The sequence below is a fragment of the Arachis hypogaea genome, chromosome 9 (assembly GCF_003086295.3).
Source record: "Arachis hypogaea cultivar Tifrunner chromosome 9, arahy.Tifrunner.gnm2.J5K5, whole genome shotgun sequence".
Lineage (NCBI taxonomy): Eukaryota > Viridiplantae > Streptophyta > Magnoliopsida > Fabales > Fabaceae > Arachis > Arachis hypogaea.
In genome coordinates, this window is record NC_092044.1 from 31,810,633 (window position 1) to 31,827,118 (window position 16,486).

The window sequence follows — 16,486 nt, forward strand, 5'->3', positions numbered from 1 at the left end:
GGATTCCAATAATGAACTTAAGGATAGTTCTTTAGAAATCTCCATTCATAAGGTCTTGGTGATTTAATAACAGATTCGGGCATGTTTAATTCAATGGTATTGGAGCTTCCAGGAATTTTACCAGTTGCAAGAGATAAAATGAGATTGTCTTCTACAGAATTATCTGCAGCAGCTGGTTTAGGATCATGTTGCTCAGATTCACATTTTCTTGATCTAGAGCTTCACTTTTATTGCTATCCACTTTTATGTGATTTTTGGGTTTTAGACACTATTTCGTTACTTTCTGGATGACTGTACCTAATTAATTAGACATATGTTACTTATTTTGCTATTCTATCATTATCTCATCCATCTTTTGCAGGTTTGAACCGATTTTAGTTTTTTTTTTGGTGATAAAAGGGGAAGTAGTTGAAATATGCATTGGTAAATGTAAATTGCATGTTGAATGTGAAAATTGCAAGTTTTGGTGATTATCTCAACTTGCAATTCACATTTACCAATGCATATTTTAACTACTCTCCCTTTTGTCATCAAGTGAGAAAATTAAAACCAGTCCAAATTTGCACAATTACCAAATTAATCACACTCCTAATTGGACTTTTAATCTAATAGTAATGTTTAGTCATCATCTATAATATGCTAGTTCTTCAAACTTAACAATGTTACCAAAACATAAGCTACTCTAGTCATGTATAAGAAATACTAATTCTATAAAAGTACTTTAACTATAATTACGTGCTTATTTATTGAAAGAGGAAAATAACAACACTAACCTGAAAGTCGATCGCTCCCGCAATGTGTCACGTCACATTCAGGCAGTTGATGTCATCATTTCGTGCATCCGCGTACGCTATAATTTCTGAGAATATCAAGAATATAAAGAAAAACTGTCGAAAGAGGGAGAAATGAAGCGAAAGAAAGAGTAAAAGAGATATTTAAGGCGCTGTAAACGACTTCCTTATATAAGCGCGTGTCATTTTTATCTCATTTATATTATAAATGAATTGAGATTGAGCATAGTATAAACGAGATAAGACACGTATCAATAACACGTGTGCAAACGTGATACATATACGACAAAATGTGTATTATCTCATTTACACTGTAGATGAAATATGCTTAACCTCAATTCATTTACCGTATAAATGAAATAAGTAAAAAGATAAAAATTAATAAATACACTACAAATAACATATATCAATAAATAAAATATTTAAATTAATTATTTAAAAAAATTCTAATTTTCTCCCTACATATTGTTTTTTTAATAATTAAAAATACAAGACATCCTCTACATACTATTTAAAAAAAATTATAATTCCTACAATTTAATCTGTAAATGATCTTTTTGACAAATTACGTCCAGAACTATGTTAAAGCCCCCTAAATTTAATAACTATGTTACATACTAAATTTTTATCAATATAAAAAAATTAACCTCTAAATGTATGATAATTTTTATTAATTATAAATTATATGTCTTAAGTTTAAATTTGATATACTGATAGTATAAAATATTTTATAAATTATGTAATTATATTTATTTTTTAAAATAATTATTTATATAATTAATATAAAAAATAATTATTTTTACTGATATAATATTATATAATTAAATATTAGTGTAAAATTATTATTTAATAATAATATATCAAAATTAAATTTTCATTTCAAAGTACAATACTCTTTATCTACGGAAAAAATTGCGTACAACAGTTTTTTATTTAATTTAAAAAAGATCTCCCTTCCTTCTTTTTGAACTCACCTGTACAGAGTAATCTCACTTCACTTCCAAGCCAATAGTTACCGTCCTTTGGAAATTGGAACACATTCGTTTTGGTTTTTGCATATGATATCAGACAATTGATTAACGGATAATGAATTGAATTACGAACGCAAGAAAAACTCCGGGGAAAACAGAAAACGAAACAAAGAACATGGTTTAATGTATCAGAAAGAATAAATGTAATTGGTTCTGTGATTTTCTAAGCTAGCAATGGGTAAGTACTAAGTACTACTAAGCACACGAGACAAACTTCAGTAACTTTCCTTCTCAAGCCTAATACAACACAGCACATATACACATTACACGCTCTCTCTTTCCCCGGTCTTGCTCTTCTGTAAATTAAAAAGCCACCTTACGAAACACAAGCTTCTGCGTTCTTCCAACCATACCAAACGACGTCGTCACCGCCGCAACAACAACCCCAATCTCTAAGTAACTACACTCTCTCTATCTCTCTCTCTCTTTCTAACAGCTAGCAAATATTTCAAATTTCCAACTCACTCTACTCCCAATTCCATCTTTCTCCTTCTACTGTCTATCCGAAATAATCGATATTAGGGTTAGGGGTACAGTAGGGTTTTCACTGTTCACTCAATTTTTGGGGGTTTTCCCCAAATTGAGGTGAGGGGTTTCCCATCTTCATGGATCAAGCGCGATCATCTTCTGGGAACAACATCAACAACAACAATGGCGAGGACAATGTGGGAATTCCCGACGACCTCCGGTGCAAGCGTTCCGACGGGAAGCAGTGGCGGTGCACCGCCATGTCGATGCCGGACAAGACCGTCTGCGAGAAGCACTACATCCAGGCCAAGAAGAGGGCCGCCAATTCCGCCATGAGAGCTAACCTCAAGAAGGCTAAGCGCAAGTCTGGAGATTCCGAGGGACACCTTGAAAGCAAGAGTGACGATTTCGATATTCCTCTGTCCGCCATGAAGCACGGTGGTGGGGAGCATAGTTCTGGTGGCGGCAGCAGGTTGTTGGATAAGGTGGGGAAGAATCAGTTCAGGTATGTCCCCAAGAAGGGGGCCATGTCGGGGCGATCCTCGCTTCCCAAGCCAGATGAGGAGGATGAGGAAGATTATGAAGAAGAGGAGGAGGATGAGGAAGAGGTGGAGGAAGAGGAGGAGGGTGTGCCTCTTTATGAGGAAAATTGGACGGGTCACGAGTCGCCTGAGCTGGCTTCTGGTGGGGACTCGTCCAGGAAGAGGAGGAGCTTGGAGGCCACTAATGTCACTACTGTGAGTTTTAAGGACTTAATTTTAGTTCACTGTCAATTCAGAATATTTTGTATAAACATTCAATTTTATATTTATATATTCCAATTGGCCTATAAATGAATGGTTTTTGTCTATTTTACACTGACACTGGCCACTAGATCAGAATTCAAATTTTGATAGCAGTTATAGTTGTGACAGTAGAGTCCTTTGAGTTGAATCGGGTGCTTGTGACAGGAATACTCGGATGCAAGCACCGACTCCTCGGAGGAGACTGGTGACACTGGCGGGCAGACATGCCATCAGTGCCGGAGGAATGACAGAGACAGGGTGGTTACTTGGTGCCAGCGGTGTGATCGAAGAGGATACTGTAATAGCTGTATATCAACTTGGTGGGTAATGAGCATGGAATCTTAATTGTGTGTCAATTTTGGTTGTTGTTTTTCCTTGTGTAATTGGGTGGTGAATTTATGGTTTGCTTGATATTAGGTACTCAGACATTTCGCTGGATGAAATTCAGAGGATGTGTCCTGCGTGCCGTGGTATTTGTAACTGTAGAGTTTGTGTACGTAGTGATAATTCAATAAAGGTATTTGGTAGTTAATGTTTGATGAAGCATGAATATTCTATGTTTAGTGTTGTAATTCCTTCTCCAGTTGGTTAAGTTTCCCTTTTTCCCCCTTTTTTTTTCTGTTGTGTAATTAAGGTTCGGATACGGGAGATACCTGTTCTAGATAAGTTACAGTATCTCCACTCGCTGTTGTCAGCAGTGCTTCCTGTAGTAAAACAGATCCACCAAGAACAGTGTTTTGAAGTTGAGCTCGAAAAGAAGTTGCGTGGTAAGAAGTTGCCTTGCACTGCAAGTAGCATATATTATTTGCCCTTTCTGATGAACAAATAGGTGACAATGTTGAACTAATGGTTTTTCCCTCAGGTGCGGACATAGATCTTCCCCGGATAAAATTGGGGGCAGATGAACAGATGTGCTGGTACATTTCTTTTAGACTTGATAGATTCAATTTTTGTGTATAAGCATCACGTTTATGCATGCTTCCTTTTCATAGGGTCAATATTTTTCTTGATTTTGTTTTCTTGCAGCAATTTATGTAGGATACCCATCACTGATTATCATCGGCGCTGTCCAATTTGCTCATATGACTTGTGCCTTAATTGTTGTCATGATCTTCGAGAAGCAACTTCAGATTACAACAAAGAACCACAAACAGAATTAGCGAAAGCTTATGACCAAAACATATTAAGTAAGTTTCCTCATTGGAGATCCAATGATAATGGAAATATTCCATGCCCCCCTAAGGAATATGGTGGCTGTGGTTATTCGTCGTTAAATTTGAGCAGGATTTTCAAGAGGAATTGGGTTGCAAAGTTGGTGAAAAATGTAGAAGAAATGGTTGGTGGCTGTAAGATTAATAATGCTGATGATCTACCAGAAACTCAGTTGAATGCTGTCAGATTGCGCAAATGTTCTCATAGAGAGACTAGTGATGATAACTATCTTTATTGTCCTGCATCTGAAGATCTCATGAAAGATGGGATTGGAAATTTTAGAAAGCACTGGAAAACCGGTAAACCCATTATTGTTAAGCAAGTGTTTGATAGATCATCCTCTTCTAGCTGGGATCCGCTGGTCATCTGGAGAGGGATTCTAGAGACAACAGATGAGAAAATGAAAGATGAAAACAGAGTGGTTAGGGCCATAGATTGCTTAGATGGGTCTGAGGTACACATCTATAGCACTTCTTTTTGTCAATTCAGATTGCAATTTTTTACTGCAGTGTGTTCATGGATTAGGCATCTTTGTTTAATTATTCACTTTCCGACTGCACTTCTTTTTCCTTTCAATTTTATACTGGCAGATTGATATTGAGCTTAGTTACTTCATGACTGGTTACACTGAGGGCCGTACTCATGAAAACGGTTGGCCACAGTTATTGAAGTTGAAGGATTGGCCTTCACCTAGTGCATCTGAAGAGTTTCTCTTGTACCAAAGACCAGAATTTATCGGCAAACTGCCTTTACTTCAGTATATTCACTCCAAGTGGGGCCTTCTTAATGTTGCAGCTAAATTGCCTCATTACTCCTTGCAGAATGATGTAGGACCCAAGATTTATATATCTTATGGAATCAATCATGAACTTGGTAGAGGTGATTCAGTGACCAATCTCCACTTCAATATGCGGGACATGGTACTCTATCCTATTAACCCACAATTGAGAAATGGTTGTTTTGTCTTGTATGTATTGCAATAATATTATGATACTCAGGCTTCTTGACTGAAAGGATTTCTAATTATATATATATATACACAAAATTTGATGCTTCATTATTAGTTTGTCTTCCTTAGGTATCTATCATGTGTTATTTTTTCATTATGTTTATAAGTTGTTGATATTAGGTGCTACGTGTCAGTTTATAATTTGCTATGCTGTTTCAAGCGAAAAGACTTAGCATGTGTGATGTGTCTTGTTTACCCAAATTCTGCTTAGTACTCTCTCTGCTCTTTTACTGTCTGGAGTAAAATGATGCAAAAGGAAAGAGGTCCTCTAACCTTAACAAACATTTTTTTTAAAAAAAAAAAGAAGGAAAGAAGTGGGTTCATGAATAAAGGTAGTCGTAATAAACTCACCAACTTTCCACAGGTGTACCTTTTGGTCCATACAAGTGAAGTAATGTTGAAGGACTGGCAGAGAACTAAAATTGAAATGATCCAAAAAGAATACAAGGAGATAGAGGTGAAGGAATCACCTGGAGATAATCAAATGTGTTCTAGCAGGAGTTCACCTAACTCGGCATTTGGTACAGAAAATAATGGGCTGGATTTGGATCCAAACCTGAGTAAGTCACTGGATCAAGGGTTTGAAAATCATTCTAGTTCTGATGGGAATATGGTCAATTATGAACTTCCATTCAAACAAAATGGAAATTTCTCTGAGCAAATGCATCCTGGAGTTCTTTGGGATGTCTTTCGTCGGCAGGATGTTCCAAAGTTGAATGAATATTTGAAAACACATTGGAATGAGTTTGGAAAGCCAGATGATATATTAAATGAATATGTAAGTCCAATTTTTTTTAATTAATAATTATTATTATTATTATTATTATTATTATTATTATTGAAAAAGAAATGAAAAATCCTTTCCAGCTGTGCCTCCATCTACTGCTTCAATTTTATATTGCTGATGGTACGCTTTCATTGCAAGGTTACATGGCCTCTTTATGATGGAGCTATTTTTCTTGACAGACACCAAAAAAGAAAGCTGAAGGAAGAATTTGGTAAGAATTTATACTCCATCCTATTTTTATTTAAAACGAAACTATTGAATAGTCTTCCCCCTCCTTTCTCTCATTTGAGGGAGAAGAATATTGGATCCTTGAGGTAGATGCGAGCAACATTTTCAAGTTAGGAGAATCTCTGGGCATACCAATTAGAAGGATTTCTTAGTTCTCTTAAAAAAAATGTTTTTTTTTATTTTTTTTTATTTTTTAAAATTACTTGCAACCTTTAAGCTTTGCGCTTGCTTCCTTCGTTATTCATCTAAAGTCTAAACACAGGGAATGCTACTCTTTCCTATTCCATCTTTTCCTTTTCCATTTAGTCCACTTACACCTACACCTAAATTGGCTGAACAATGAGATGTGGACACTGTTCAAGACTTAATTGAAGGGATTCGTGTTTATTTTTCCATGCATACTATCAATCATGGAAAACTTGGTACCAATGCTCTAAATTAAGTTGTTGATAGACTACTTTATCGGCTTATCACGAATTTTCTTTGTCTTGTTTTTAACTGTGATTCTTTAGCTGACCCAATCTAGTGGGATAAAGCTCTGATGTTCCTGTTTTAAAATATGATTACCATCTTCTGCATAGGAGTGGAGCCCTGGTCATTTGAACAGAATTTGGGGGAAGCTATCTTTGTTCCTGCTGGTTGCCCTTTCCAGGCAAGAAATGTTCAGGTGAGTTCATTTTTCCTTGTGACTTCATCTATTTTAGTTGACAACCTTGATAGTGTGATAAGTGTTAGTTAAACGGATTGAAAGGGTAAATTTTCATGTGATTAAGAGTCTACCATTATTAATATCAGGTTTAAATGCTATCTTTTAGAAAAGAAGGAATTTTATCTATAAGAGGAATAATTAAAAAAAGAATAGAGGACAAGAGATTCATAATAATAATATACAAAAGATATCGAAAGAGCGAATTGTTCCATTTCTTAGCATACCTATAAGAGAAGTCCCTTTAGAAAGATCAGATGCCTTGCATCAATAAGCCAAACATATGCTTGTCCAAATGTCCACCGATAAAGTTACTAGATATGTTTCGGCCAAATACGCCAAACAGCAGCACACTACTGAGAAGATGTGGCTTCCTTTCTCCTTCAGGGCCAACAAAACAAGTCATTGCGAACAAATTTAAAGTTCTTGAACATACCCAATAGTCACCAAAGATACCAAACAGAGCGGTTGATGAAAAGTTAACCATATAGTAATGCCAAAATAGATCTGTAGTTGATATGAGCAGATTCACTATACGTGTGGCACATACCCGGGGAGATAGCCTTCTATGGTCCTCAAACCTACAACTTAATCTCGTTGATGTTAATTCTATCATGCTCTGTTTAAATAATGGATTTGCCTTTGAGGAAGCTTCAAACTTCAAATGGATTTATCAATGTGAAAAGAAGCTATATTTAACGAATAGGATGTGAAATGAATTTAACATTTATAAGCAAAGACTCTAGAGGATTCACTCAGACTTTTGACAAAGAGACTGAGTGATAGAATCAAGACCTAAACGGATTACTCAATCTGAAGACGCTATCATATAAATTTCTGAAAAAGTTAAAACTCTGTAGATATAGACATGAAAAGAACTTCAAAAAAAAAAAAAAATTCTCGGGACTGAGGTATTCTTAAGAGGATAACATGAAAAGGCTACTTTAAAAGAGGAGTTTCTTATCCAATGCTTGTACCAAATGTTGGCATGGGAGCCGTTGCCTACCTCAAAAAGGCTTTCCAATCTTTCATCCCAGAGGAAAGGTCCTCTAGAAAGATCATTAGTATATTTCGTATCTTATTGGATACTCTTGTGCAAGATAATAACTGAATATTTTCTTTGATGAATTAAAATGAAACTCCTTTTGTTCAGTGACGTGGATTCCTCTCTCACAATAGTGTATGTGATTATCTCTGTATTATGAAAATTTCAGTCCACTGTTCAGTTGGGGCTTGATTTCTTATCTCCCGAGAGCCTGGGAGAGGCTGTTAGACTGGCAGAGGAAGTCCGCAGTCTACCTAATGAACATGAAGCAAAACCTCAAGTATTGGAGGTCAGAAGAGAAGATTTACATTTAATTAAGCTCATTTTTGTTCGTTCCTATGTTTTCTTTAAAATGCTTGTGATTCATTGTTGACTTGTGTTTATTAGTCTTGAAATACTCTTGGACATCGTTGCAGGTTGGAAAGATCTCTCTTTATGCTGCAAGTTCATCTATCAAAGAGATTCAGAAACTTGTACTTGATCCAAAGTATGCAAACTTCATACTTGTCTTTGTTATTGCATTAGTTCTTTTGCTCATTATCTCTACTCTCTCCCCCTTTTATTTTATTTCCTCTCATAACATTCTAATCCTATGTTTGAAATAGAGAGAGTAAAACCTCAAATTGAGCTTCAAAAGAGTTGTAAGATATGAATTTGGTCATTGAAGGAGCCTGACATCAATTTGATTCTTGAAAGATTAAAATTCATATCAAATATACCAAAAGAAAATGTTTGGACTTGAAATAATGTTTATCTTTCAAATGACTAACTTGATAACACAAATCTATTGAGGGACCAAGTTGATTTCCAACAATTATTTGAAGGGTTAAATTCATATCACAAATCTTCCAAGAACCAAATTGGTGTTTCACAACTCATTTGAAGATTAATTTGGGGTCTTATTCAAATAGAAAAAAAAAATTCTCTATGCCTGCTGATTTCTTTATTCTCTGTTAGGTTCATTGTGAAAAAATAGTCACCAGACCATATATCCATATTTTCTTTGATAATCATAATATTGAAATGTCTTGTGTGTTTCTACCATAGGCTTGGTGCAGAGATCGGATATGGAGACCCTAATTTGACTGCAATGGTATCTGAGAATTACGAGAAGATGGTTAAGCGACGGCAGATTACTTGTGCTTGAACTCCCACGTGCCACATGCAATCCAGTCCTTGAATCAGGAAAGCAGTTATGTACAGTAGTTGTATTATGTTGGTTGGTAATTTTCAGTGTAGTTTTGATCAAATATCTAGGTCATCACTTGATGTGTATAATAGAGTTAGAGAATAGAGATACATTAGAGACACAATCATTGTTAATCTGTATTTTAAAAGAAACATGTAACGTAAATCCTATGCTGATGTAGTTGAGTCCAGAAATAACTGGATACAATACAAGCACCTCACAAATTGAAACTATAATTGAACTTTTAGGGAGTGTCTGTGTTTTTGGTTTTGGAGAAAGAATGGGGATCACTTTACTCTTAACCCTTTTCCTTCGTTTCATTTTCTCCCAAAATAACTCGTCAACACACCTTTTAGGGATGACTTCTATAGGCATGCAATTCAAAAACAGCCTGGAAATTCCAAATCGGGTAAAGAATGTTTTTTTTCCTAATGTTTGTGATTTTTTAAAAAAATATTTTTAATATTTAATTTGATTCAATTTTATTCTTAACATTTAGATTTATTTAATTTTGTTAATTTTTTTTGTGTGTTAAAATTATTCTTTTAATTTTGTCTCTAATATTTTAGATGAAGTTAATATTCAGGAATAATTTTGATGTAAATTAAAAACGTTATCGGATAAATTTGGAAGAAATTAAGCATTAAGAATACTTTTTGAAGAAAATAACAAATGTTACGGACAAAAAGTTATAGTTTACATTATCAAATATCAAGGTATATTTGTATGAAGGAGAAAAAATGTTGGACTTTATGCTGTGAGGCTGAATGAATCAACAATTCTATAGAAATCTGACTTAACTCTTGGCCAGGCTGATTCAGGTGCCTGAGCATTCAAAGTAAATAGCTTGCCATGGCGAGCGCAGCAGACTGCAACATTGTGTCGCCGGAACGAAGGACTCTCCACTCTGAACTCGATTTCATAATATTTTGCATTTCTGAGGGAATCCTCTCTCAAACTTGATCTTATCAATGTGCCCTTCACTTCTGGGCGCTGCCCTGATCCTGTTATGGTCCTAACCACGGCTTCACCAACCTCCTCTGGCCCTCCAAATGCTTCAATTCTTGTCAAAAGAAACATTAGAAATATAATAGTTTATGAAATTATTAGAGAAAAGATGATTTGTAAACCAAGTATAATTTCAATTTTGTTTTTATACGCGATTTAGACCCTCCACTTGCCGCTACGAAAGCTAGTGTGGAAAAGTCCGTCCTTTCATTAATGAATAATTAGCTCTTTTAGTTGGCTGGTCGGTTGCTAAAGTAAGTGAAGTCACATCTGTGATATGTGATAATTTGAAGTTTGAAGCGAGTTAGTTTACTACTTATTGCATCATGAATTCCTAGTTCTTTCGACATATCATATGATATCACAAAATGAACTGTTTTAAAAATAAAAAGGATTAAGTATACCCAAGTCTGGTTTAGTTTTGGAAGAATACCAGAAAAATTGCTAAAATTATTTTAAATATTAAAGCCAATTAAACCAAATACAAATTTTGTGCAGTTATTGAGTATTGAGTAGCGAGACTTACGAGAAATCTTGGGCAACTGGGGAAACAATAACACTGACATTGAGTTCTCCAGTGGAACCTGGGGGACCAAATGCAACAACCGGTTCACTGAAGTTGGAACGTTTTGGAGTAGCATTTAATGCTGGTGGATCCAGTGACAGTTCAAGTTCTCTTTTCTTAGCGGCTCTGTACAGCACAGTCTGGTCTCCAGCCCAATTTGCTGGGTATATAAATTCTGCTCATTCAAATTCATATACAATAATACAATGTTAGAAAGGGGTAAAAGAGAGCATAAAGAAAAGGTTTATGTATATTTAAGATTGTATGAAATTATACAACATAAAAAAGATATATATAGATTCTAAGAGAATCAAAATAATAAAGACGTAATATTTTATAATAAATATTTAGATATGTTAAATAATGCTGATTGATCTAATTTATCCTAATTATACTCTAAATTGATAGAAAAAAAAAGCATAAACTGATAGAACGGGTCCAGACAAAATTGTCCGAAGAAAATGCAGAAAGAAGTAGACGGAACTGTCAAAAAGGAACACAGATGAAACTGTCGGGAAGAAAAATGTAGATAGGACAAACTGTAGAAAAGATGACGAACTATCCAAAAACTACCGAAAAGATTGCATACTACAAAGAGATGGTAAAATATCCGCGGATAAAGAACTACCGGAAAATGGATGAGGTGTTTGACTCGTTAGACTCTAAAAGACATAAGATGAAAAAGATAGGATAATCGGTGAGGTGAAAGACATAATAAGAGTGATCAAAGACAAAGAAAAATGGTATAGAGAAAAAGGAAAATGGATCCTCTCCATTCTTTTAACACTTGAGAGAATAAAGTGTGAAGTATGACCAAAATTAAATAAGAGAGAAAGTAATGAAAGGTGAGATTTACCATCCAGTTTTTTTTTCACTGGAGAGGATCAACTCCCGAAAAAAAGTATGAAAAATCCGATAATTTCATCGAAAGAAAAATAATATATCCTCTTCAAAAAGGTAATATCATGTTAGAAAGGATAAAAGAGAACAATAAAAAAATATTTATGTTTATTCAAGGTTATATAACATGATACAATATAAATATATATATATATATATATATATATATATATATATAGATATTAAAAAAATCAAAATAATAAAAATATAATATCCTACAATAAATATTTAAATATATTAAATAATATTAATTAATCTAGTTACTCCTAATTATACTCTAATATACAATACCATATCATCATAATCAGAATAAATGATAATAACTATAATAACCTACTCATTCATTCACAATTTGTATCGGATAATATTGTTAATGTAACCGATCTCAAAGAACAAATAGGCTATGTTAATTGTATTTAATCTAATCATTATTGGTTTCTTCCGTGAAAATTTCTAACTACTTTTGCTGGCAATAATGATGATAGCAAAGACTTTCAGTGAAAAAACTGATGATGGTAAAGACTTCAATGTTCAGTAGAAGCAACCGAACCTAATACAATATGGGGTTTATTTATTATTTGTCTTAAGATTACAAAATAAAAAAGTTTTTATTAAAAATATAAAAAAATTTAAATTTTTAATACATTTATTTTATATTTATTAAATAAAAATACTTAAATCTTATAATATAATATATACCCAGGACAAAATGGTAATTAAGTTCAAATAGTTTAAATAAAGCTAATTACCAATCATTCAAAGTAGCGATTTTTAATTGAATTGATATAGGGATTAAATGGTCGAAAATCGAAATAGTCCAACAAAATCACATGCGTCGGTTTGGTACTTCAAAATTCGAATTCCTCCTAAAATTGGTAAATAAAAAACGTTGTATCTTTTATAATTAGTTAATCCACCTAATCTTAATTCTCTGAATCGGATTAGAACTTTTATCTTAGAAAATTTTGAAAATTAAAAAATAGTATAAAATAAATAAAAAATTATGCAAAATTCATGTAAATTTAAAAAAATTCTTACGTGATGAAATGTGTTACAAATATAAATATTTATGTGTATTTTTCTATAAAAGATATAAAGAAGTTGTATTAAAATTTTTACATTTTTTAAGAATAAAGTTTTTAGAGAATCTATAAAATAGTATTTAAGAGAAAGACTGAAATTGATAGACAGAATAAAAAAATAAAGATAAAGAGATAAATACTAAATTAAATTTTTGAAGTGTGTTTGGTATGAAATATATATAATTGAAATATATATTAATATCTTATTTGATGAGAGTAAGTGTCCTCATAAAGTGAGGAAATAAGAGTAGAATAAAAAGTTAGAGTCACGAGAATGATGAAAGAAATATAATAAAAATTTAAAAGTTAAATGATGATATTTTTAAAAATAAATATTTTAAAATTTTAGCCCTTAATTCTGTATCTCTAATACTAAAAAGGAAATGTTAGGGGGATAATAATTTTGTTGAATAATGTGAACAACTATCAATCAAATAAAAATATATTATACTTCTAAATTAAATTTCTAAATTTTAATATTAAAATAGTCATCCATACACTAATAAAATGAACATCCGATATATCTATTATTTATATTATTTAATATTTTTTATTGTTTAACTATACTTTTCTGTACTAAAATTTTAGTTCAATGGTTTTTTAGCAAACACAATATTCAATTTGTGCGCCCATATTCAATTTCAGTCTCTTCAAATAAACACTACTTAAAATGTGAGACATTGCTCACTCCTAAACTAACTTTTAACGTTGAATTAAACTCATCTCATCTGGATTCTAATATAACCTAAAGTATTAAATTAACATATACTTAGTTTTTGAAAGAAGAACCATTTTGATTAATAACCGGTTTAAAATAGTCATACCAAATCCTTCCCTTGTGTCAAGGCAACGGCTGTAACCTCCAACGGGATAAAGCACGTCAAGCTTCAGATTCCGGCCATTCTCCGGCGATAAACCTAGCAGAAAGCTCGTGATTCCGGCGAAGTTGGCATCCACAGCTACAAGTGAAGCTGAGCCCACGCCAACAAGAAGCCGGCGCTGAAATCTATTGGCCAAAGGTGCAAACTGCTCTGCTGGCGACGAAGAAGAAGAAGAAGAAGACCCCAACAAGGGATTTCCGTGTTCTTCTTCTCGTTGTTGCTGTTGAGAACAACAGTGTGTTGTGCGAAAACGGTTCAACGTGTTACTAATAAAGTTGCATTGCAACGCCATGCTTTACTTTCATTTGAATTCCAAACTAATAAAAAGGGGCACTGGTTTATTTCGAATGATTGCAATCAAGGTTTTGAACTATTTTGGTTTCGAAATCAAGTCTCGTCTAATGGAAAATGCTGATGAAGTGGTGAATTCTGATTGGTGATCGATGTCACTGAGTGTGGGGGCGTTTGTGACTCTTCTGCATTGGTAGTTATCCGCTTTCTGTGGTTCTCGTTTCTCTATCTATGCTATGGGTACACCATACAGAGTAAATATAACGATGAAAATATTCAAATAATTTAAAAGCCTGTTAAACAGAAAAACATAACGTGATTTATTTGTTAATGTTCGAATCTTGTCATTTAAAAAACTTTGTTGGTAAAATGTCTCAGTTTAAGATTGTGTATTTTTGTTATGTTTTTTAATAATCTAAAAACATTTTTATTCATAACAAAATTTGAGATTATTTTTGTTAATAATAAAATAATTCGAATATATTTTTGGTAGTTGATTTTATTATTTTTTAAAAAAATTTTCCACAATATTTATGTATATATTTTTTTATATACAACGAAAGATAGTTTTTTATTTTTGTTTTAAATTTTATGAATTATTTTTAATATTAAAATTAAAAGATGTATATATATAATAACATAATATTTTTGTACTTTTAATTTGGAGTAAATTATTTAAAATACATCAAGTGCTAAGAAAAATAATTATAAAAGTGTTTTAGTATTGTTATAATAGTTACGGTGATTATACAAATATTATATTGTTAAAAAGTTAGATGATTATGTAAGTATTGTTAAAATTAAAATATTTTTTTTATAATTTGCTAATACTTTTTTTAAGTAATATTTTTTAAAAAGTATTGTTTAACAATAAAATAACGTTAGTTTAATTTTAACAACACTTTTAAAAACATCATAACCATTGTATCCACCATAACATAATTATGTTCAAATTCGTCATACTTTAGACTAACACTTTATTTTTATACTATTAGGATTAAAGGTTTAGTATTAGATAATAAAATTTAGTATACAAATATTTTTGCTGGTCAATTATTGAAAAGAAAGTAATTTTTGTTAGTCATATAGTGTTATTCTAAAAGATTAAAATGATTAAAAATACAAAACATTTGAAAAATTAGCAAAAGAGATTAATTACCAAATAATTCTAATTTTATTAACTAAAAATACTATGTTGATGTGACACTCAAAGGTGGAATTAGGTTAGTTTTGTAGAGGTATAAAATAAAAAAATAGTATAAAATTAATTTTAAAAAGGGAGAACCAATAAAAATGTAAGAAATTAAACTAAAAATTATTTGTAATTTATATAAAAAATTTTGAATATTGGATAAAAAATCTTTTATATTTAAAAATCTCTGTATAAAAAAAAGCAATAGTTAAAAGCTTATTGTCATAAAGTCAAGACTTCACTAGTTACACATTTTTTTCTGAAGGTTGTAGAAGGTTTAGAGAAGGAAGGGTCGAATCTATGACCTTTTTTACTTTAATGATGTAACTCTTTTATAACAATCTTTCAGTCTGAATCTGTTTGAACTCAGCAGCGAAAAATTTATAAGACAATTTTATTTTGTCTCATGAATATCAGAAAACAGAACAGAGAAGGGAAGAGAGAAGCCGACACCATCATGTATCCTGGTTCAGTTGCCTTGTGCAATGCAACCTACATCCAATCTCCGCCACAACAGTGGTGGAATTTTCACTATAGTTAAAGTATTACATACACGAATTCCACAGGATTGACACAATCCTTTCACTCTCAAGTTCTAACCTAACTTGACTTGGTTATGCTAATACCTAACTCTTCACTCTTAGTGTTCACCCGACTAAGAAATGGGTACCTCACTGGTACAAGATACAAGACACAAAATCAACCTAAAGAAATTTGAAATCACTCTAGGCTTTTCTCTCAAGTGTATCCCTCAGCCTTTTAATACTCATTGGCTTTTACTTGAGCTCTCTCTTTATGCCTTTTCACACTTAAGAAATTACAGAAAGATATACATAGAAAATGAAATTACAATCTGTAAAACATGAAGGAGATTGATGCTTCAACAACCTCTGTTGCTATGTGATGAACCAGATTTGCTTGACTCTGATTTAGTTCCTCATTCTGGCAGAATGCCCTTTTGACTAGGAAACACTGTCCAAGTTGATAAACTTTTCTCAGAGAAGACTTCTCAGAACATGAACTTCAAACCCTGGTTCTTTCTCCTTGTCTCAGAATAATGAACAAATTGTCTTTTGTATCTTCTTGCATGTTGTTGAGTTGCACTCTACCAAGTCAACTCCTCAAGCTTTGTGCTTCACCAACTTACCACATCACTTTTTTCAGTTAATCTCTAAATTAGAAATTTGAATATGACTTTCTCTTACTTGACCGAAAGCCTCAGGGAAGCAATGAATAAAAGTTTTCAATGGCAATCCCACATCTGAACCCTTGAGATACTACTTGGTCTCCAAGAAACAATCTTGGCCTTTGATTTA

At 32.7% G+C, this 16,486-nt stretch overlaps 2 protein-coding genes across 3 annotated transcripts; one reads left to right on the plus strand and one right to left on the minus strand.

Annotated features, from left to right (window-relative positions):
* Positions 1-1,821: 1,821 nt before the first annotated feature.
* LOC112710820 (E3 ubiquitin-protein ligase JMJ24) lies at positions 1,822-9,553 on the plus strand. 2 transcript variants are annotated; one of them, XR_003157046.2, is made up of 13 exons: positions 1,822-3,027; positions 3,241-3,395; positions 3,493-3,592; positions 3,710-3,842; positions 3,938-3,992; positions 4,102-4,741; positions 4,878-5,207; positions 5,661-6,074; positions 6,164-6,294; positions 6,893-6,978; positions 8,232-8,351; positions 8,479-8,549; positions 9,110-9,553. XR_003157046.2 is itself a non-coding variant. In XM_025763235.3 (13 exons), exons 1-13 carry the CDS (start codon positions 2,428-2,430, stop codon positions 9,207-9,209), a joined length of 2,877 nt encoding a protein of 958 aa, XP_025619020.1. In that variant the 5' UTR covers positions 1,822-2,427; the 3' UTR covers positions 9,210-9,553. The 2 variants fall into 2 exon arrangements, 1 of the variants encoding a protein (XP_025619020.1); XM_025763235.3 differs by having other exon boundaries at positions 6,222-6,294.
* Positions 9,554-9,876: 323 nt separating this feature from the next.
* On the minus strand, positions 9,877-14,263 carry LOC112710821 (psbP domain-containing protein 7, chloroplastic). The gene is made up of 3 exons (XM_025763237.3): positions 13,631-14,263; positions 10,786-10,999; positions 9,877-10,314 (listed from the first exon to the last, which is right to left on the minus strand). Exons 1-3 carry the CDS (start codon positions 13,977-13,979, stop codon positions 10,002-10,004), a joined length of 876 nt encoding a protein of 291 aa, XP_025619022.1. The 5' UTR covers positions 13,980-14,263; the 3' UTR covers positions 9,877-10,001.
* Positions 14,264-16,486: the final 2,223 nt, after the last annotated feature.

Bases quoted from the DNA above. Each gene is read 5' to 3' on its own strand.
- LOC112710820 (XM_025763235.3), top strand. From the start codon at position 2,428: ATGGATCAAGCGCGATCATCTTCTGGGAACAACATCAACAACAACAAT. The intron at 5,208-5,660 runs GTACTCTATCCT...AACTTTCCACAG, and splicing joins ACTTCAATATGCGGGACATG to GTGTACCTTTTGGTCCATAC. The intron at 6,979-8,231 runs GTGAGTTCATTT...TGAAAATTTCAG, and splicing joins TCCAGGCAAGAAATGTTCAG to TCCACTGTTCAGTTGGGGCT.
- LOC112710821 (XM_025763237.3), bottom strand. From the start codon at position 13,979: ATGGCGTTGCAATGCAACTTTATTAGTAACACGTTGAACCGTTTTCGC. The intron at 11,000-13,630 runs GTATGACTATTT...TTGAATGAGCAG, and splicing joins TGACACAAGGGAAGGATTTG to AATTTATATACCCAGCAAAT. The intron at 10,315-10,785 runs GTAAGTCTCGCT...TCTTTTGACAAG, and splicing joins CCAGTTGCCCAAGATTTCTC to AATTGAAGCATTTGGAGGGC.